Source organism: Equus asinus, chromosome 2 (assembly GCF_041296235.1).
Source record: "Equus asinus isolate D_3611 breed Donkey chromosome 2, EquAss-T2T_v2, whole genome shotgun sequence".
NCBI classification, from domain to species: domain Eukaryota; kingdom Metazoa; phylum Chordata; class Mammalia; order Perissodactyla; family Equidae; genus Equus; species Equus asinus.
This window is the reverse complement of record NC_091791.1, coordinates 8,324,087-8,347,153: the sequence shown is the minus strand read 5'-3', so window position 1 is coordinate 8,347,153 and position 23,067 is coordinate 8,324,087. Positions and strand designations below refer to the sequence as shown.

At 38.3% G+C, this 23,067-nt stretch overlaps 1 protein-coding gene across 3 annotated transcripts in view; it reads right to left on the bottom strand.

Moving 5' to 3' along the window:
* Positions 1-18,115, bottom strand: part of EEF1AKMT2 (EEF1A lysine methyltransferase 2) — a 73,675-nt gene extending 55,560 nt beyond the window's left edge. The window contains exons 1-4 of one of the 3 annotated variants that reach the window (XR_006514570.2): positions 17,949-18,107; positions 16,705-16,770; positions 16,061-16,175; positions 217-324 (exon numbers count right to left, since the gene is read on the bottom strand). Coding sequence is in view for 2 of the 3 variants with exons in the window: in XM_014857703.3 (XP_014713189.2) it covers positions 217-324; positions 16,061-16,175; positions 16,705-16,770; positions 17,949-18,061 (402 nt within the window). In the remaining variant the exon portion in view is untranslated. Of the gene's footprint in view, positions 1-216; positions 325-16,056; positions 16,176-16,704; positions 16,771-17,948 lie in introns of all 3 variants that reach the window. The other 2 variants (XM_014857703.3, XM_014857705.3) reach the window with 2 other exon arrangements.
* Between the last annotated feature and the right edge of the window lie 4,952 nt (positions 18,116-23,067).

Genomic DNA, 23,067 nt, shown 5'->3' with positions numbered 1-23,067 from the left:
AACACACTTCTACTCAAGGAAGAAGAGAAAATAACTTCCCCAAGCTGACTAGACAAAATTTTAAACAGTTATTTAAAAATGTTTTAATTTGGATTATTGATTGATTCTTCATTCATATGACTTCAAAAGATGTCAGCAAATTAATACACCTAGAAACATTTAAACTTTATAACTTTTATTACACATAAAAGTTATAGTAATATAAATAATAGTTACCTTCAACTTAATGTTAGATAAACCTTCTTTTTCTATAATACTTCCAGAAAGCTGTATTGCAGAAGGAGAGTAATCAATTCCAGTAATATTAGAGAAACCAAGTTTTGCCTAGAGACAGAGAAATAATTTTATACTTTAGTTTTAAAAGGTTTTAGTATAACGTTTTGCCTATGAATTATAATAGCCCTTTAGGACGGGGACTGTTTTATTTATTTTTGTAATAGATCAAGTGAGATACACTATCCAATAATCTATAATGTTTAAATTTTATTGTAGAATCTAAGTAGAAACTAAAAGTTTAAGTTTATATAATGTGACAATTCATTTGCTTTTATAATATTTGATTTCTTTTCCAAAAGGAAATTCATTTTCTCAAAGATAATGAGAATATATGTATATTTCTCCCCTCAAGTAGAAAAATGTAGTATTAACTTCTGATGTTACTATGCTCTAATTCACACATAAATCTGTCATAAATTTTACTTAACACAATTAAGTTATATGAATACATTAAATCATATGTAATAAATTCTTGATTTAAACAGTTTTCCTTCAGTGTAATTATAAATTATGCAATTCTCCACTAGACATGTGATTATTAACCACCTTACATTTATACAGCACTTACGAAATATTTTTTGAAATATTTCATACATTCCAATAGATCTTTTAAAAAACATGTGAAAAATGTTGGGCAGGTATTCCCAGAGTTAAAGAAAGCTCATTGAACTGAAGAGTTTGAAAGTAAAGCTGTAGTCTCAGCTATTTACCAGCCATATGAATCCATTCAGGGTGTATGGAATCTGTGGCAAAAGCATGATGGCTTCTGTTCTTCACTCCCACCTCCTAACTATGCTGAACATTTAGACTAGTCAGGCTAAAGGTAACTTCAAAGGAAATTCAAAGAAATAAAGAAGTTCCAAAGCACAGTGTAGTCTGAAATTCTCTTTCTGCTCTTCACCACTTACTAAATGGTTACTTCCTTCAAAACTTAACCTACTCCCACACCATCCATTAAGACTTGTCTAGACTTTTCAAACCTAAGGGACTGATTCCTAATCCAAACTCAAGTAACACACCAATTCTTTTCCACAGAGCATTTTGCTCCCTTTGATTATTTTTATATTTTAATCATACGATCTATTACCCCTTTTTTGATGCCAACCAACACTCTTTTAGTTGTCTCACTCCATACTCTTCGAGATCTTCATTTTCTCCCAGTTTTCCTCAATTCCTTCTCTATCAGACCTAGAACCCAAGATGATTCTATTAATTTACTCTTACCAGTTCCCTCTTCTCCCATGCCTCTTTATTCTTCCAGTGGAACTTATAAAAACCATTTATAAATGTTCTAGGTTTCTAAAACAATCATCCAAAGCCTCAAACTATCTCCAACATTTTTCACATTCAATTTCTGGCACTCAGTGAAAAGTAAGCAGATATTCAAGAAAATAATAAATGGCCAAACCAAGGGGAAAAAACTGACACTAGAAAAAGACCCACAGGAGAACCAAATAAAACAATGATCAAACACAGATTTTAAAATAACCGAATAAATAACAATTGGGAGAATTCTGACAGGAAAGTGAAAACTGTAACAAAGAACCAAACGAATAACATAAATGAAAAATGCAAAAATTAAGAAGCTTAAGGGTAGGGGCCAGCCCCATGGCATAGTGGTTCAGTTTGGTGCACTCCACTTCAGCAGTCCGGGTTTGCAGGTTCAGATCTCGGGTGCAGACCTACACCACTTGTCAGCCATGATGTGGCAGTGATCCACACATAAAGTGGAGAAAACTGGCACAGGTGTTAGCTCAGGACTAATCTTCCTCAAACAAAAACACAGGAGGATCAGCAACAGAGTTAACTCAGGGCTAATCTTCTTCAGCAAAAAAGAGAAAAACTGAAGGGTAGACTTGATAGCAAATTAGACACAGGAAAAAAATTTAGTGACTTGCAAGAAAGATTAGAAGAAAATGCTCCTGTTAAACAGGAAATTACAAAAGGATGGAAATTAAAAACAGGAAAGAACATAATACGACACAGAGTATAAGATCTAACATATATATAATAAGAATCTTAGAAGAAGAGGAAACGAGAATGGGACAGAAGAGGAAATGACATATGGCTTCGAATTTTGTAATAGTGACAAGGAGCCCAAGTCACAGATTCAACAAGCACTACAAACCCAAGGCATGACAAAAACAAAGAAAACCAGTATACTATATCTGATGAAAACGAAAAACAGAAAATTTCAAAGAAATCCAAGGAGTAGGAGAGGGGTCGAGGGGTACATGGGGACAGATTACCTTCAAAGACCAACAACAGATTGATAACCGACAATAAGTCACAAAGAATGGAAGCCAAAGGACAATGAAAGGAAAATGCCAAACTAAAATTACATGCCCAGCAAAAAGAAATATTTATCAAAAATGTAGGTGATCACTGAAAAAGTACTAAATATAAGCAATGGCTGTTAACATCACAAAAACACAGACAACAAAACACTACGTGCCACATAGGCAAATTTACACCACTACCTATTAAGTTTACTTCTTAAAAGAAAACTGAATCCGATAAAAATCTCTGGATCAGAAGTCAGCAAACCTTTTTCTTGAAAGGAATAGAGCATAAATATCTTAGGATTTGCCAGCCATACAGTTTGTCACAACTACTCAGCTCTACCACTGCAGCACATAAGCAGCCACAAACAACATGTAAATGAATAAGTGTGATGTATTCCAAGAAATATTTATAAAACAAGGAAAGCCCAGATTTGACCCACAAACTGCAGTTTGCTGACCCTTATTCTAGATCTAACTTCCAACCTACAGAAAATGCAGGGAACAGAAAACATGTTAAATGATACTATAGAGATCAGATTATTTAATTTTCAATTAGAAAATCCACACTGTGGAAAATCATTTGGGACTAATAAACTACCTTCTACAACAAATACATGACAAAGTTAAATAAAGAAAAGGTGTAGGGAGAACTTAAAAGAGTCTTAAGAGACTATCACCAACTGCAATATGGGGACTCAAGAGCAGAATGGAAATGACAGAAAAGTCACTGAACTTGAAGCTACATCAATAGAAATTATCAAATCTGATCAAGAGAGAAAAATAATTAGACAAAAATGAACAGAGCCTCACGGACCTATGGGACAATACAAAAAGGTCTAACATATTTACAGATTCCCAAAAGGAAAGAAGAGTGAGATATAGAAAAAAAATTTTTAAAGAAATAAGGGCTGAAAACATCCCAATTTGGCAAACAACATAAGTTCTCAGATTCAAAAACGTCATTGAACCCCAAAAAGAATAAGCACAAAGAAATCTCAGCACATCATAAGCCAACTGCTAAAAACTAAAGGACAGGGGTCAGCCTGGTGGCACAGCAGTTAAGTTCACAGGTTCCGCTTCGGTGGCCCGGGCTTCGCCAGTTTGGATCTTGGGTGCAGACATGGCACCACATGTCAAGACACACTGTGGCAGGCGTCCACATATAAAGTAGAGGAAGAAGGGCACAGATGTTAGCTCAGGGCCAGTCTTCCTCAACAGAAAGAGGAGGATTGGCAGTGGATGTTAGCTCAGGGCTAATCTTCCTCACAAAAAGAAAAAACTAAAGGACAAAGAAAAAAATCTTGAAAGCACCCAGAAAACTGATGCATTACTTATAGAAACACAACAGTTCAAATGATTGCAAATTTCTCATCAGAAACCATGGAGGTCAGAAAGAAATGACACAGCATTTTTAAAGTACTGAAAGAAAACAATAGTTAATTAAGAATTCTATATTCAGCAAAAACATCCCTCAGGAACAAAGGTAAAATAAAGACATTCTCAGATGAAGGAATACTCAGAAAATTTCTTGCCAGGAATCCTTTCTAAAATAATTCCTAAAGAAAGTTCTTTAGACAGAAGGGAAACAATACGAAAAAGAAAAAAGGAAGATCAGAAATGAAGCAAGAACAACAAAAATAAATATCTGGGTGAACACAATTAACTATTATTCTCCTACTGAGTTGTTTAAAATATGTTTGATGTTTGAAAGGAAAAATTACAGCATTATGTGATAGGATTTTCAATGTGCATAAAGGTAATATTTAGGACAACTACAATATAAAGGGAGGAAGATAAAAAATGTACATGTGGTTAAGGTTTTCCACAGGCCACTTGAAACAGAAAACACTGATTTTAAGTAGACTGTGAAAAGTATGTATATTCTAATCCAAACAGCAACCAATAAAAAAGCCATACAAAGACACATATACAAACAGATACATCTCATTAAAACGGAATTCTAAAAAATGTTCAAATAAACTAAAAGAAGTGGGAAAGAAGAAAGGAAAAAACGAAAAATAGAGGTAACAAAGAGAAAATAAATCATAAAATGGGAGACCTACATCCAAACATAACAATAATTACATTAAATGTAACTGTTCTAAACACACCAACTAAAGGATAGAGATTGTTAGAATGGATAAAAAACATGACCCAACTATATACTGGCTACAAGAGACTCACTTCAAATTTAATGATATAGGCAAAGTAAAGAAAAGTACAAGCATAGAAAAAGATATACCATGCAAAAACTAATAAAAAAATTGAATTTCACACCCACTAGGATGGCTACAATCAGAAAGTCAGACAATAAAAAGCGCTGGTGAGAATATGGAGAAATTGAAACTCTCATACAGTGCTGGTGGAAATGTATAATAGTTTCACCACTATGAGAAACAGTCTAGTAATTTCTCAAAAGGTTAAACATAGAGTAACAATATGATCCTCTGCACATACCCAAGAGAAATGAAAATATATATCTACACAAAATTGTGCACGAATTTTCATAGCAGCATTTTTTATAATAGCCAAAAAGTAGAAACAACCTAAATGTTCATCAATTGATGAATGGATAAACAAAATGTGGTATATCCATACAATAGAATATTATTTGGCCAAAAAAAGGAATGAAATATTGATACATGCTACAACATGAATGAACTTTGACAACATTAAGTGAAAGAACCCAGACACAGAAGGTTACAGATTGATGATTCCATTTATATGAAATGTCCAGAACAGACAAATTCATAGACATGGCAAACAGATTAGCGGTTGCCAGGAGCTGAAGGGAGAAAGGAATGGAGAAAGAACAATAATGGGTACAGGGTTTCTTCTTGGGGTGACAAAAACCTTCTGGAATTAAGATAGTAGTGATGGTGGTAGAAATTCGTGAATATATTAAAAACCACTTTAAAAGGATAAATTTTATGGTATGTGAATTATATCTCAATTTTAAAAAAAAGATGAATTGGCTTTATTATTAGCATAGAAGTCAAATTCAAAGCAAATAAAACTACCAATGTTAAAGAGGAACATTATACAACAATAAAAAGGTCAATTCATTGACCTTTTACACACACACACACACACAATCCTAAATGTGTATGCTCCTAACAACAGAGCTTCAAAGTACATATAGCAAAAACTGAAGGAAATGAAGGGAAAAACAGATAAATCCACAATTATAGTCAAACACTTCAACAATACTATCTCCATAATTAATAGAACAGACAGAAGATCAGCAAAGATACAGAACAGAATAACACCATCAAACAAATGGACCTAGTTAACATTTATAGAACACTCCACCCAATAATAGTAGAATAAAATTGTTTTTAAGTGCACATGAAACATTCACCAAGATGGACTATATTCTGGGTCATAAAACAAACTTTAACAAATTTAAAAGAATTGAAATCATACAAAGTATGTTCTCTGACCATAATCAAATTAGACTAAAAGTCAGTTAACAGAAAGATAAGAGAAAAATCCCCAACATTTGGAAATTAAACAACAGAATTCTAAATAATCCATGGATCAAAGAGGAAAATTCAAGAATATTTTGTACTGAATGAAAATGAAAATACAACATATCAAAAGTTGTGGGGTGCAGCAGAGCTTACAGGAATATTCATAGCTTTTATATCATTAAATGTTTACATTGAAAAGAAGAAAAGTCTCAAATCAATTATCTAAGCTTCTACCTTAAGAAGCTAGAAAAAAAGAACAAAAATAAATTAAAAGCAAGAAGAATGAAAAAATAATGAAAATAAGAGCAGAACTCAATGAAAACAAAAGCTGGTTTTTAGCTAGGATACAAAAAATACATTTCTAGCATCACTGTCAAAGAAAAAAAAAGATGCAAGTTACCAATATTAGGAATGAAAAGGGAATTATCACCACAGACCTCATAGACACTAAATGGATAACAAGAGAATACTGTGCAGAACTCTGTGCACACAAATTCAAAATGGACGAATTCCTCAAAAACCAAAAACCATGCAAACTCACTTAAATGAAATAAACTAAATAAGACTGTGCCAATTTAAAAAATTTAATTAATACTTAAAACCTTCAGGGGCCAGCCCGGTGGCGCAGCAGTTAAGTTCGCACGTTCCACTTCGGCAGCCCAGGGTTCGCTGGTTCAGATCCTGGGTGCAGACATGGCACTGTGTGGCAAGCCATGCTGTGGTAGGCATCCCACATATAAAGCAGAGGAAGATGGGCACGGATGTTAGCTCAGGGCCAGTCTTCCTCAGCAAAAAGAGGAGGATTGGCAGCAGATATTAGCTCAGGGCTAATCTTCCTCAAAAAAAAACCTTCAGAAAAGAAATCTCCAGGTTAAATGGCTTCATTGTGAATCCTATCAAACATTCAAGAAGAAATAACACAGTATCTTCAAAAACTATAAATGAGAGAATGGTTCCCAACTCATTTTACAAGGCTAGCAAGGCCCTGAGGCTAAAACCAAATAAAGACAGTAAAAGAAAGGAAGAATGCAGACAAATACCCCTCAAGAACATAGATGTAAAAGTTCCCAACAAAATACCAACAAATTGAATCCGGCAATATACAAACAGAATTATACACTATGACCAAATGGGTTTATTCCAGGAACACAATGCTCATTCAATACCTGAAAATCAATCAACATAACCCACCATATTAGCAGTCTAAAGAAGAAAAACCTCATGATTATATTCAATTTTTTTTTACAAAATTCAACATCCATTCTAGAAATAGAAGGGAACTTCTTCAATCTGATAAACGGCATCTAAAAAAATCCTACAGCTAACATGATACTAAATGGTGAAAAACTGAAGACTTTCCCCCTAAGATGGGAGCAAGGCAGAAACGTCCTATCACCACTCCTTGTCAACATTCTTATCGGAAGACCTAGCAGGTACAATTAGGCAAGAAAAAGAAAGAAAAGGCATACAAACTGGAAAGGAAGAAAGAGAACTGCCCCTATCCAAAAATGACATGATTGTCTACATAGAAAATCCCCAGGAAATCCACCAAAAAACTCCTAGAACTAATAAAATGCAAGATTACAGGATATAAGTGCAATACACAAAAAGCAACCATATTTCTAGCAAGAAACAATTGAAAACTGAATCTCAAAAAGCAATATCATTTGAAATACCCAGCCTCAGGGGCTGGCCTCGTGGCCGAGTGGTTAAGTTCGCACCTCCGCTGCAGGCGGCCCAGTGTTTTGTTGGTTCGAATCCTGGGCGGGGACGTGGCACTGCTCGTCAAACCACGCTGAGGCAGCGTCCCACATGCCATAACTAGAAGGACTCACAACAAAGAATATACAACTATGTACCGGGGGGCTTTGGGGATAAAAAGGAAAAAAAATCTTTAAAACAAATTTGAATCATTTAATAAAAAAAAAAAACCCACCCCCAAAAGAAATAGTAGGTATAAGTCTAAAAAATATGTACAAATCTATATGCTGAAAACTAAAAAATGCTAATAAAAGAAATCAAGGAAGACCTAAATAAATGAAGAGACAATATGTTCATAGATTGGAAGACTCAAGATAGTCAAGATGTCAGTTCTCCTCAAATTATAGATTTAGCTCAATTCCAATAAAATGTTCAGCATAGATTCTTTTGTAGATACAAATTGATTCTAACATTTATTTTGAAAGGTAAAGGACCTAGAACAGCCAAAACAACATTTGAAAAAGAAGAAAGTTGGAAGACTCATACAGGTCAACTTCAAGATTTACTAAAAACTACATTAACCAAGACAGCATGGCGTTGCCAAAGGGATATCAGTAAAACAGAATAGAGAGCCCAGAAATAAATCCACACAAATGTGACCAACTGATTTCAGACAAAGCTGAAAAGGCAAGTGAATGAAGAAAGGATAGTCTTTTCAACAAATGGTATAGGAACAAACGGGCATCTATATGCAAAAAAAAGAATCTCAACCTACACCTCACATCTTAAAAAATTAATTCAAAAGAATTAAAGGAGTTAATTTCAATTCAAGTTGAAAGGATAATTAAAACAAAAATTAATTCTAAAGGGATTATAAATCCAAATGTAAATAATAAAACTATACAACTTTTAGGGGGAAAAATGAGAAAGGGGATTAGGTGAAGAGTTATTAGACATGACACCAAAACCACAACACATAAAAGAAAAACTCAGTAAATTGTACTTCACCAAAATTATAAACTTTTGCTCTAAACTTTTACTGTTCATCTGTTAAGAGGATGAAAAGACAAGCTACAGACTGGGAGAAAACATCTGCAATCACGTATCAGAGAAAAGACTTGTATCCAGAATATATAAAGAACCCTCAGAAGTCAACAGTAAAAAAACAAACAATTCAATCCAAAAATGAGTAAAAGACTTAAACAGAAATTTTACCAAAGAAGATATACAGGTAGCAAATAAGAACATGAAAACATGTTCAACGTCATTAGCCATTAGGTAAAAAGAAACTAAAACCATGTTTGGATGCCACTACATAGATATGAGAATGGCTAAAATAGAAAAATAGTGACAATTCCAAATGCCAGCAACAATACAGACCAAGTGGAACTACCATACATTGTTCATGTATGTAAAATGCGAGTGCAAAATGGTACAACCACTCAGAAAAATGGCTTGGAAGTTTCTAATAATGTTTAACATATATTTACGCTAGAGAAATTAAACATGTTCACACAAAAACCCACACACAAATGTTTAAAGCAGCTTTATTCCTAACTGAGAAAAATTGGCAACAACCCAAATGTCTTTCGACAAGTAAATGGATAAACAAACTGATATATCCATAGGACAGAATGCTTCTCAGCAATAAAAAGAAATTACTATTGATAGATGCAAAAATGTGGATGAACTTCAAAAGTATTATGCTGAGCAAAAGATTATATACTGCTTGATTCTATTTTATAAGACATTCTCAAAACACAAAACTAGTGACAGAGAACAGATCAGTGGCTACCTAGGGGAAAGGATATGGCTACATAGGATGGCATGAGAGAGTTTTCCAGATGGAACTATTCTGCCTCCTGACTGTGATGGTGATTACATGAATCTCTACACGTGTTAAAATTCATAGAACTGTATGCAAGAGTCAATTTTACATGTTAATTTTTTTAAGTTTAATGGGAAATTTTGAAGAACTTCATGTCAATAAAATTTAAAAATATAGATAAATGGACAAATTTCTCAAAAAAGACAAAACTGACTCAAACTCTACCAAAAAACTCCACATCCAGAAGACGTCATCATGAATTCTTCCAATTAAGGAAGAAACAAAGCCAATTTTACTCAAATTCTCCCAAAAAATAAAAAGAGAGCCACATTCCATGTCTTTTTATGATACCAACAGAACCTTCATACAAAAACCTTACATGAAAATTGCAAGTAAGGAAAATTATTGGCTTATCTCTCACAAGCTATACAAATCCTAAGAAAAATGCTACCCAATGAAATCCAACAATACATGAAAAGGATAACATACCACAATCAAACTTGCTTGACTTTAGGAATGAAAGTTTATTTCAACATTCAACAATCAATGACTAAAATTATCTGAACAAAAACGTCAATTAAAGAAAACTGAGGACCCCCCCAAAATCAACCAATTCAACATTAATAGAATCAAGAAGAAAAATCATCTGATCATCTCAATAGATATCAAAGAAAGCAAGTGATCAAATTCAAACCCATTCATGATTAAAAACTCTTAAACTAGGTCTATGAAGGAACATCTTCAATCTGATAGACTATCTATAAAAACCTACAGCTAACATCATATTTAATGGTGGAATATTAGATTTCCTTTTGTAACAGGTTATCCGCCTTCATGATTTCTATTGAACATTGTACTAGAGAGTGTACATTTTGATAAACAAGATATTAAGACTGGACAGAAGAAATAAAATTATTATTTACATAATATTACTGTATATATTGAAAGTCCAAAAGAATTTATAAATAAACTATTAGAATTAATGTGCAAATTACTGGATAAAAGATCAATATAAAAATCTGTTGAACTTCTATAAACTAGAAATAAACTACTAGAAAATGAAATTTTAAAAGCATAACAATAACAACAACAAAAAAACCCAAACATCTAGGAATCAATCTAAGAAAAGATATGCAAGATCTCTACAGAGAAAACTACAAAATATTACTGCGAGAAAATAAGGAACTAAATAAATGTAGGAATACATGACATTCATGAATTCAGAAAGTCAATAGCATAAAGATGTAAATCCTCCCCAAACTGATCTATAAATTCAGTGCAATCCTAACCAAAATCCCAGGGTGTTTTTTTTTTCTGAAAAGTGATAAGATAAACCTAAAATTTAAATAAATATGCAAAGAGCTAACTAACAACAGCCAAAACGACAGTGGAAAAGAGACCAAAGTTGGAAAACTTCCATTAACCAAATATGAAGACTTAGAAAGCTGCAGTAATTAGGACAACGTGGCATGACATAAGGATAAATAAACATACCCAACGGAATAGAACAGAGGACCCAGAAACAAACCCAAACATACAGAATTACTTGAATTATGACACAGATGCCACTACACCATCACTTGATTTTTGACTTATGACAGAGGTACTGTGGGGAAAAGAATGGACATTTCAACAAATGGTGCTGGGTTACCTGGATATTCATAGAGAAAAACATAAACCTCAATCTCTACCTCATGACATATACAACAACTATTCGGGACCTAATGCAAAAAGGAAATAAAGCTTCTAGAAGAACACAGAGTAAAATATCTTTATGACTCTGGGTAGGCAAAGATTTACTATATAGTATTCAAAAGCATTAATCACTTTTTTATGATATATTAAACTTTAGTAAAATTAAAGAACTTCTGTTTATCAAAAGATACTACTATAAAAGTGAAAAGGCAAGCCATGGACTAGATGAAGTTATCTGCAATACAAAGGTCACGTACCTTTGTACTGAATATACGTGAGAAATATAAAGAACTCCTACAAACCAATAAGAAAATGACAGGCAATCCAATTTTAAAATGGACAAAAAATCAACAGGCATTTCACAAAAAAGAACAACCAAATAGCCAAAAAGCAAATGAAAACATGTTCAACATCTTTAGTCATCAGGGAAATGAGAATAAAACCACAACATACCACTCAACACCTACTAGAATCACTGAAATTGCCTAAGCTGACAAGACCAAGTGTTGGCAAGGATGTGGAACAACTGGAATTCTCACATACTGCAATTAGGAGTGCAAACTAGTACAACCATTTTGGAAAACTGTTTGGAAGTATTCATAACCCAGTACTAGAATACCCCAAATGTCCATCAATGGGAGAATGAATAAATGACTAAATAAATAAATTGTGGTATTTTCATATAGCAAAACAGTATACCAGAATGACACGAAGCAATCTAGTGCTACAAAATATGAATGAACATGGATAAACCTCACAAATCCATATTCAGCAAAAGAAGCCAGATCAAAATAAAGTGCAGGCCCAATGATATCATTTATATGGAGTTAAAAACAGGCAAAACTCAATGTAGTGGAGAAAGGATAATCTTTCCAACAAATGATGGACGGAACATTTCAACATTCATATGCAAAAAGAAATCTCAAACCTTCACAAAAATGAACTTAAAACAAATCATAGATCAAAATGTAAAACTTTTAGAAGAAAACATAGAGCTATGTGACTTTGAGTTAGGCAAAGAGTTCTTTAATATGACAACAAAACCATAATCCATGAGAAAAAAAATTAGTAAATTCCACTGCCTCAAAATCAAGAACTCCTGCTCTTCAGAAGCTACCGTTAAGGAAAAAACAAGCCAAAGAATGGAAGAAAACATTTGCAAATCACATACCTGACAAAGAACTTACATCCAGAATACATAAAGAATCATCAAATCTTAACAATAAATAAGCCAATTTAAAAACAGGCAAAAGATCTGAACACACACTTTTCAGCAAAGAAGATATCCAGATTGCAAATAAGCACATGAAAAGGTGCTCACATCATTAGTCATTAGGGAAATGCTAACTAAAACCACAGTGAGAAACCAGCACAGCTAATAAAAACAGCCTACCATATGTTGATAGAAATCAAAATAGCGGTTACCATTAGAAGGGAATGAGTGAGATGGGGCACAAGGGGACTTCTTCCATGGTGCTAACAATATTGTATTTCTTGATGAGGGTGGCGAGTTACACAAAGGTGTTCATTTTGTAAAAGCTGTACACTTAGGACCTGCTCACTTTTCTACATGTATATTATACTTCATTTAATAAGTCCATATTAAAAAAGAAAAAAAGTTCCCATAACCAACTCCCTTATCCAGGTGGCTTCACCAGTGAATTCTACCAAACATTTAAGGAAGGAAAAAACAACAATGTCAATGAACTCTTTCAAAAAACAGATCCACTTGGCAAGCCATGCTGTGGCAGCCGTCCCACAGATAAAGTAGAGGAAGATGGGCATGGATGTTAGCTCAGGGCCAGTCTTCCTCAGCAAAAGGAGGAGGATTGGTGCCAATGTTAGCTCAGGGCTAATCTTCCTCAAAAAATTAATCAATCAATTAATTAATTTTAAAAAAAAACAGATCCTCAATTTAATGATGCCAGCACAACCTGATCCAAAACTTGACAAGGACACTACAAAAAAGGAAAATTACAGGACAATCCCTCTCATGGACAAAGTTGCAAAAATCCTAAACAAAATATTAACAAACTGAATCCAGTAATACACATAAATTTGGTTTATTCCAGGAACACTCAACATTTGAAAATGATCAATGTAATTCACCAACATGAATAGACTAAAGGAGAAAATTCCTTTTGTTATTTCAACAAACACAGGAAAAACATTTGATAACAAGATTCACGAGAAATACAGACACTTCACAAAGAAAGAATAGAGAAAGCTTTCTGAATCTGATAATGGAGTTATCTACAAGACAAATTTATAAGCTAACACCATACCTAACAGTGAAACATTGAAAGTATTCTTTGAAAAGGGGAAAAAAGACAAGGATGCCTTCTGTCATCACTTCTTTTCAACATTCTACTGGAGGTCCTAGACAGCATAATAAGGGGGGAAAAGTTATTAGGATTAGAAAGGAAGAAAGGGCCCGGCCCAGTGGCATAGTGGTTAAGTTCATGTGCTCCACTTCGCGGCCCAGGGTCCACAGGTTCTGACCCCAGGTGCAGACCTAGCACCGCTCATCAAGCCACACTGTGGCAGCATCCCACATAAAACAGAGGAAGATTGGCACAGATGTTAACTCAATGACAATCTTCCTCACAAAAAAAGAAAGGAAGAAATAAAACTATCATTTTTCAGTGTGCATAATTTATGTAGAAAATCTAAAATCTATTCTTTTAGAATAGTTTAACTAATAGTTAAACTATTAGTCTCAAAAGATAAATCATTGGCCCCTACAAGAAAACTATTAAAATCCAAAAGGTGGGCCCGGCCCTGTGACCGAGTGGGTAAGTTTGCACACTCCGCTTCAGCGGCCCAGGGTTTTGCCAGTTCAGACTCTGGGCACAAACCTAGCACTGCCTGTCAGGCCATGCTGAGGTGGCGTTCCACAGGCCACAACTAGAAAAGACCTACAACTAGAATGTACAACTACGTACCTGGGGGCTTTGGGGAGAAAAAAAAAAAAAGATTGGCAATAGATGTTACTTCAGGGCCAATCTTAAAAAAATAAAATCCAAAAGAATCTACAGGTAAACAATCTACAAACGAATAGATAAAACTGGTATAATCAAAGGAATCTTACACAGCAATGAAAATAAATGAACCACTGCTACACGGAATAACCTGAGTGAATCTCACAGAATGCTGAAAGACACCACAAAGAACACATACTGAAGACTTCTATTTACATATTCAAAAAGAGGCAAATTACTCTATGATATTAAAACTCCTTGTGGTCAGCACATAGTGGGTAGCTTTAGAGAGGAAGGAGGGAGTAATTTAAAGAGCACTGGTAGTGAGTTCAAGGGCAGTTTCTAGAGTCTGTAATACTCCTTGATCAAGGTGATAGTTACATAGGTGTGTTCACTTTGTGGTAATTTATTGACCCATACTCTTTTGATTTGTGCACTTTAATGTACATATGCTATACCTCAATGTTTAAAAAAAGTTCATTACAAGTTTTTGAATCATATTCCACTGCTTAAAACATTTTAATGGCTCCTCATAGCCTAAAAGTAAAAGCTAAGATCTTAGACAAGGCATAATATGATATGGCTCCTATCTTTAATTTAATCCTCATCTCGGTCCATCCCACACATATACTCTATATTCTAATTTACAAAATTATTTACAGGCCCAGTACATGCTATGCTGCTTCAAATCTTCATGCCTTTAGATATTACTTTTAGTGCTTGAAATTCTACCCCTCTTTACACTCCACCCACACTCACCACACCCTTCCCCTGGACTTTCCACCCAACTTGGACATTAGCTCCCCCAAGATCCTCCCTATCTCTCTTCCACTGTTAATCACTCCTTTTTGTACTCAGTATATCTATTGTTGCACACATCACACTATGGCATTAACTGTTCACCTATATGTCAGTCCATCTTCTATTATACTGTGAACAAGTCAAGCACAAGGTCTAAATTTTCATGTTGCCAGTGCCTAGGACAAGGCTTGGCATACGATAGTCAATAAATAAATTTCACTTATGCATGTATCCTTACAAATTAAGACCATAAAACTATCTAGGATGAAGCCTAAGCCATATACTTCCTCCATAGCACATGGCACAGCAATGAACACACTACACGCCCATAACAGTGATGGTTTAGCTAGTAGCAGAACCTGTTCCAAAACTCAGTTTCATGAACAAAATGTTCTTTCCAAACCATATGCTCACCTAAGATAAGGTATATATGTCCTACTGAAAGTGCAAAAAGTAATCTTCCTTTTATACAAAAAGATTTCTGGAGTTTTGAGCCAGAAGAAACCAACAGAGATCATCTAGTCAAAATTTCTAGGAAAGAGGGGGCTGGCCCCTGTGGCCGAGTGGTTAAGTTCACGCGCTCTGCTTCAGTGGCCCAGGGTTTCACTGGTTCGAATCCTGGGCGCAGACATGGCACCGCTCATCAGGCCACGCTGAGGCAGCATCCCACATGCCACAACTAGAAGGACCCACAACTAAAAATACACAACTATGTACCTGAGGGGCTTTCCGGAGAAAAAGGAAAAAAAAAATTTCTAGGAAAGAACTGAAAAGAAGTGGCTTGCTCAAGAACAAGGATATAGCCAGGAGTCAAAACTAGGACTCGGATCCCCTGGCTTCTCATTTAGTGTTTTCTCAAAGTCCATGCAGCTTCTCTTTTGTACTATGTGACTTCTCAAAGGAAGTGGTATGACTGCTTTACTACTTTAGATTTAGATAGTTAGTATCCTAAATTGCACGATTTTTTTAAATTTTCATTTTAAAATTTCGCTCTAACACATGAATACTAAAAGTACCAACAAGTTCAACCAGGAAAACACCATTTCCAGTTCCAATATCAAGTAGTGAAGCATCCAAAGGAATCTTGTGTTTTTGCATCCACCTTATTAGTCGGTTCATACTCTCTTCTCCAAACCTATTAGAAACAGAGAATCAGTTAATTAAATAACAGAGGGATATAGAACAAAAGTTACAACTATATTCCATTTTATCAGCTTATTCAATATGCTCAATTAAATCTTTTTTGGAAGTAAGAAGTGATATCTGTGACAGCTTAAGCTTCATCTTTATTATTTAGGAGAAAACACCCCCAAGAACAGAATAGAATAGATAAGTTTGGTATGTTACTTATTAATGTTTCTCTATATCAGCATTAACACTTGTACATGTTGGTGGCTCAAAATTTTATTGCTTATTGAAAAAGGACAATTGTAGGATGAAAGTAATTTCCTAAGACTCTGATCAAATTTAAATCTGGGCCATTAAAAGAGAGAAAAGAGAGAGATTATTTAAATCTACCCACTAACGCCAGAACCAGTCCAAGGTTTCCAAGATTTTTAGACTATCTTTCTTTGGGATAAGCACTTAAAAGATACATACATACATACACACACACACACACACACACAATCTTCTGGATAATTCCACTATTTTTTCTAACTCACCATATTTCTCCTGTATCTCCACATTCTTGGAAAGTTTGCAGTTCTCTCTCATAGACAGCATCCCAACTATACGAATAATGAAATGCAAAGCAAGATTCTTGAATTAAACTGTATCATGAATTAAATGTATGTTTCTAATACACTACAGAGATATTCATGACAGAAATTTAAAACACTATTAGTTATCAATAAGTGCACATAATCTCTTTACAACCTGGTGTTAAAAGAATGAAAGACAGAATAAGTCGACACGTATAAATCAGTCAGAACAATACCTAACATAAAAAATGCTATATCTTTTAGCTTAAAAAATACTTGAAGTATTTGTCCAAGGATCCCTAAGTCCCAAACACCAGTCCAAAACTTGACTGCACAGGCATAGTGTAATTACAGCACTTTTCAGTCTAAAGTGTGCAGACACAAGGATTTTCTACCAATACAGTGGTGCCTCACAATGGAACTCACCAAAGATAAGTTCTGCTTAAAGGTTAAGCTTTCAGTTTAAGATTTACTCTTACTCCTATTAAGTACAGTTTCCCCTCCCCCATCACTTGCCTTCCCTTCCTACTTCACCTCTCTAGAATCCCTGCTCCTCTCACCCCTCCAAGTTACCGCTCATCCTTACCTTTCCCCACAGTCATTCATTCCTCCATCTAATAATTCATAAAATAATTACTGAGCGTCTGTTTTAGGTCAGATCACTTTCTCCCACCCCAAGATGCCCCACTATCTCCTCGCTCCCTCCTCAGGTCATCCTCCACTCCCACCCCTTCCTGCTCCCATAGCCCTTCCCTCGTCGTCTTAACCTTGTCAGCTCCGGGGCCCGGCAGTTCCCTCCGCCTCCGCCACCCCCAGCCCACCCCCCCCCCCCCCCCCGGCCTCTTACCCTCGCCTACCAGCCCTATTCGTTGGTCCCGCCCCCTCTCCCTTTCCCCAAGCCCGCCCCTTAGGTTCAAAACCCCCAAAAGGCCTCCCCAAGAGCCTCAGAACCCGTCCTGCACCCCACGAGCCCCTTAGACGTTAACCTCTTGAAATGCCTCTTAACCGCCCCCGGGGTGCCCCTCGGGATTTTATCGCTTCAATCCCCCTTACCCTCGCCCAAGACGGCCCTTTAGGCTTCCTCCCGTCACGCCCCCAAGACTCTTCCCATCTTCTGGGGCCCTCGGGGCCCCATCCCTCCGTTCCCTCCCGGGGTCCAGTCCGGACAGCTCCGCTCACCCTCCCCTGCCCTAAGCCCCACTCACTGCTCTCGGGTCCCCAACGCCGACGGTACGAAGTCATCCGCTCCTGGACTGGCCCCTCGGGACCGCGCCTCGGTCCCAGCGCCGCCGCCGCCGCCGTCGGCGCCCGCGCTCATCCCGCTCCGAGACCCGGACGGTCGTTGGGACCGCCATAGAGACGTGGCGCGGGTAGAGCGGATGGGAGGGGCTGGCGCCTCCAGGCGGCGGGAGGCCGCCTTCTCAACTGCTCCCGGCCCCTTGCCTGGTCCTCGGTCCTTCTGCGCTTCTCTTGGCTCCGTCTTAGTCCTTAGTCGGGGATGTCAAGCCCAGGCATGGGGCGGACTGGGCCTCGCCTCCTTCCCTCGCCCCCTCCAGCCAGCGTCAGATGCACCTCCTTCCTCGGGGTGGCTGTCTAGGCGCCACTGTGTTTGGGAACGGCTGTTTATAAGGGACTATTCCAGGTCTTGCAGTTTGGAAAAAGGCAGGCGATGGGGAAGCGACACTAAATACCAAAAGCCGACACTGCTCAACCCAAACTCACAGATCACCTCATCTCTCCACGTCGTGGGCAGATCTTGGAAACATTATTTGGTTTCCTGGCCGAAGGCTAATTCCATTTGTGGCTGGGATTCTGCCTTGAACATAGCATTCTGACTTCTTCTGACTTGACGTCACTGGTGGACATGGGAATTTATGCCTAGAGAAATGAATACCCTATAACCGCCCCCCCCTCCACATACACACACACCCCCGAAAATACACCGATCAGGGGGATCAGAGTGTTGTGGAAGAAAGAGTACTGAGAGTCAACATGCCTGATACTGGCTCAGCTCTGCCCCTAACCAGGGATGTGGCCCTGTCCAAGACCCCTAACCTCTGTGTGTGTCCTTCACTGGTATGACGCTGCAATAGACGGTAACTTGTTCGATGAGATCGCTCCCAACCAGTGAACCTGAGATTCATCTGCCTCTTGGTCTGACTGCTGTTGGTAGTTCTGCAGTATAATGTGGGAGATCTTATGGGCCAAAGGTCTGGGGGTTTCTGTAGCAGCAATGAAATACTGGTAGTCCACTGTCCCAGGCAAGGATCTCAAAAGCCCCTAGCAAGGCTGCCTTCCAACCAGAAGGAATGTTTCCTAGCCACGTTTCTGTTGACTCTGCGGACAGAAGGCCAATAACAAATCCCTAGAGGTAAACAGTAACAACAGTTGCCTCTCCAGCTCATAGAAACCTGGATTAGAACCAAATGTGCATCTCCTCCTATACAAGATGTTCCAAGATCTTCAGGCAGCCACTGATGATAGAATAGGTAAAAGACAGATGGGAATCCATGTGCATGGTGATTAAAGAACTCGAGAGAGAGTGTAAGTAACCTTATTACAGAGTAATAAAACCACCAGATGCCATAGCCAATTAGTGCTGTCCTGGGCGAATGGTTGTTTTAATCTTTTTGAGACTCCAGATGCTAGGGAAAGCAACCTTGAATGTGACTGAGTGGGTCTTAAAAAGTTTTAGGTTCTAATGAAGAAGCACCCATGAAAGATAAGGCCATCTTCAATCTGATGTCTTGCCAACACTTAAGATGTTTTTGCTATGTGTGATGAACGCTATAAACAGCTGTTGGTGGAGCCCTGGAAAAACCCACGGTTTATACAGAATTCCTTCTCTGGCTCCAGGATTACTCTGGCTGTTTAGTCCTGAAGGCTGTATGAGGCACTACCTCTGATCACCCAGGGCAACGGGATTCTTGGTAGGGGTGGAGAAGCTCAATCCTAGCAGAGCTGCCCATCACCAGGGAGAAGCTGGAATGTGCCAGGGAACACAGTCCCTCCCACTGGGTGCCTATAACATGAGACAGGAGGGAGGCCCTGCCAGTGCTCCAGGTTGCCTGTCTCCCTCTCACTCTGCCACTCCCTGAAGCCTGGAACCCTGCTCACCTGCAACTTCCCTGAAACTGCGCTTATCGAGAGTCCTCAAATGCTTCCCAATTGGCAAACCAGGAGTCAAGTTCCAAGCTTTATCATCCGTGATCCCCTGTATCAGTTGACACCGCTAAGCGCACTCTTCTTAAAATTCCCTCCTTGTTTTCCCAACACCACCTGTTCTTTTGCTTTTTTTTTTTAAGGATTTTATTTTTTTCCTTTGTTCTCCCCAAAGCCTCCCGGCACACAGTTGTATATTCTTCCTTGTGGGTCCTTCTAGTTGTGGCATGTGGGATGCTGCCTCAGTGTGGTTTGATGAGCAGTGCCATGTCTGCGCCCAGGATTCGAACCAACGAAACCCTGGGCCACCTGCAGCGGAGCGCGAGAACTTAACCACTCGGCCACGGGGCCAGCCCCCACCACCTGTTCTTAAGTGAGGCTTTAAGAAAGGAGGCAGGGCACCCTGCTCTGGAGTTGGACTGCCAGGTTTTGAGACCTGGCCTTACCATGTGTGACCCTGGTCAAGTTCCTTAGCTTCTCGGAGCCTCGGTTTACCCATCCTTATAACAAGGATAATAATAGCATCTATGGCATGGGGCAGCTGTAGAGATTAAATGAGATGATTCTTGTAATATCCTACATGCCTGACACATGGCAAATGCTCCATAAATGCCAGCTCAGTTTCTTCACCTATAAAATGGACTTCAGAGGGTTATTAGGAAGATTGAATAAGCTAATACAGTGTACATGTAAAGAGCTTAGAACAGAGCCTGACATGTAGTCAGTGTTCAGTAAATGTTAGCAATCATTCTTTTTATTAATGACTTCCAATTCCATCCTCTACCGCCAGCTCCAGACTTCTATTGCAGCTGCTTAGACGTCTCTTGTTACATTAAATTCAGCCTGTTCAAAACCAAACTCTCTTGCACTGCCTTCTTCCCACCACCCATGCCTCCAAACCCTCTCTTCCCTGTGTTCTCCACTCAACTAGTCCCTGACCATCCTACTGTCACCCAAAGCAGAGCATCATCCTTGTCCTTCCCTCACCCTCCCCATACAGCCCCTCCTGGTCTCCTCTTGGTCTATGGGCTCAGGGGCATTCTTCCATCCTGTCACCACTTCTCTTCCTTCCTTTGGGCCATGTAGGCTTACAGCTCACTGGAGCCATTGCAGCAGCTTCCTAACAAACCTCATGCAAGCCACTCCGCACTAGGACCCTTCTTAGGTAACAGCTACGCCCTGTTCTCCTCTTTTCCTCCAGAGAGGCCCCAAGACTCACCCAAGTTTTCTCTCCTTCAGTGCCTGACACCAGTCACTCCTTTCCTTTGCATTTTCTTACCTCATCATGAACTGTGGAGTCAAGCCGACTTGAACTTCAATCAAAATTTCATCCATACCAGGTATGACCTTGGGTAAGTTATTAATTTAAATCTCTTAAGTCTCGGTTTCCTCAACTACAAAATGGGTATAATCCAAATGAAATTGGACTTTCTTATTCCCACTTTGAGATTCATCATAGCAGAGTGTGGCATTTGCATGCATAACGCACATGCAGAAATACATTATTTTGATAGATATATATAAATGGAATCTTACCATCTGCCTTGTTTGCAACTTGCATTTTCACTTAACAATATTGTGGTGATATACTTAGAAGTCTTTTCCTATCAACACCTATAGATCTCTTTTAGCTTTTAAACTACTTCTTGATAATAGCAATGATGGCTAATATTCATCCAGCTGTCACTGTGTGCCAGGGACTGTGTTAAGCATGTCCAATATATTACCTCATTTATTCCTAAAGATAGCCACATGAGGCAGATACTAGAATCCTCATTTTACAGATGAGTAAACCAGGGCACAGAGAAGTTGCCTGAGGTCACACAGTGAGTGCTGGAGCTGAGAATGGAACCCAAACAATCTACTGTAAAACCTTCAAGCTTAGCCACTACATGGATGTGTGCTACCACAATAGATGTTTTGCTGAAGGTTTTCATGAGGAAGGCAGCCGAGAGGAATTACAGTGCACGACACACAATGCTAGATCCTAAAATTGCCTTATCCTCATCTCTCTCCCTCTCCCTCTAAAGTCCAGAATCTCACTACAGCTACTCATTTTCCCTTCTTTCTTTCTCCTTTCCCCCACAAACTCTGCCAGTCCATCAGGCTCTCTTTCCTCTCTCATCTCATCCTGCATCCCAAATTGTTTCTTCAGTGGGCAACCCAAGGCACCTCATTTATTAATAATCTTACTCTTTTTATCAGCTTCTTCTGTTTCCATCCCCCTCTTGCACTCTGCTGATAAAACAACCATCTTCTGTGGGGACCTCCCCCTTTTTCATGCAACAGTCACTCAACAATCAGATATCAAGCAACATCTACATGCCAGGCATTATTCCAGATGATGGAGATACAACAGTAAGCAAATCAAAGATGAGTCCCTGTCTTCCTGAAGTTCAGAACATGCTAGTGGAAGGAGAAAGGCAGTAGATTGGAAAAATAAGTAAAATAGAGGTGATGTTAGCTGGTGACAGTGGTAAAGGGGAAAGTAAAGCGGGGAAGCCATATTGAGAATGTTGAGTGAGGGTCGCAGTCCTGTTAGGATGATAGAGGACAGTTTCCCTGAGAGGATGGCACTGAGTGAAACCTAAAAGAGGTTGTCACAGGTTCTGTCCCCAGGGAAGCAGTGTCTGAGACTGAGATGAACATGGAAGAAGTTTATTAGGGTGTGCTCTCAGGATCACCCCCTATTGGGGAAGGGAAAGAAGCAGGATTGAACAGAAGAAGTAGTTGGGCTGGGGTACCATTACAACAGAGCCTCAGCTACCACTTCTTCCCCCGACAGGGCGCTGGGAAGCTGGGATGACCTTTTGGAATTGCCCCAAGTCAGAGTGAAGGCACTGGGCCTTTATTCATCTACATTGATCAGGCGTTGAATGCTAGTTACCCAGAAAAGGAGGATTGACCTTGGGCAATGAGATTCTCTTTCATTGAGGATAATTCTAGGAGAGGGCTGAGAGCCCAGAGCTGTCAGCTGACAACTTCCCCAGCAGCTGGGATAATAATTCAATCAATCCTGCAAGGGGAAGTCTGGGTCGCACATTACAGCATCTAGAACAAAGATAAAGGAGTAAACCTTGCAGCTTTCTGGGAGTAGAGTATTCCAGGCAAAGGGAACAGTATATGCAAAGGCCCTGAGGTAGAATGAGGTGAGGATATCCA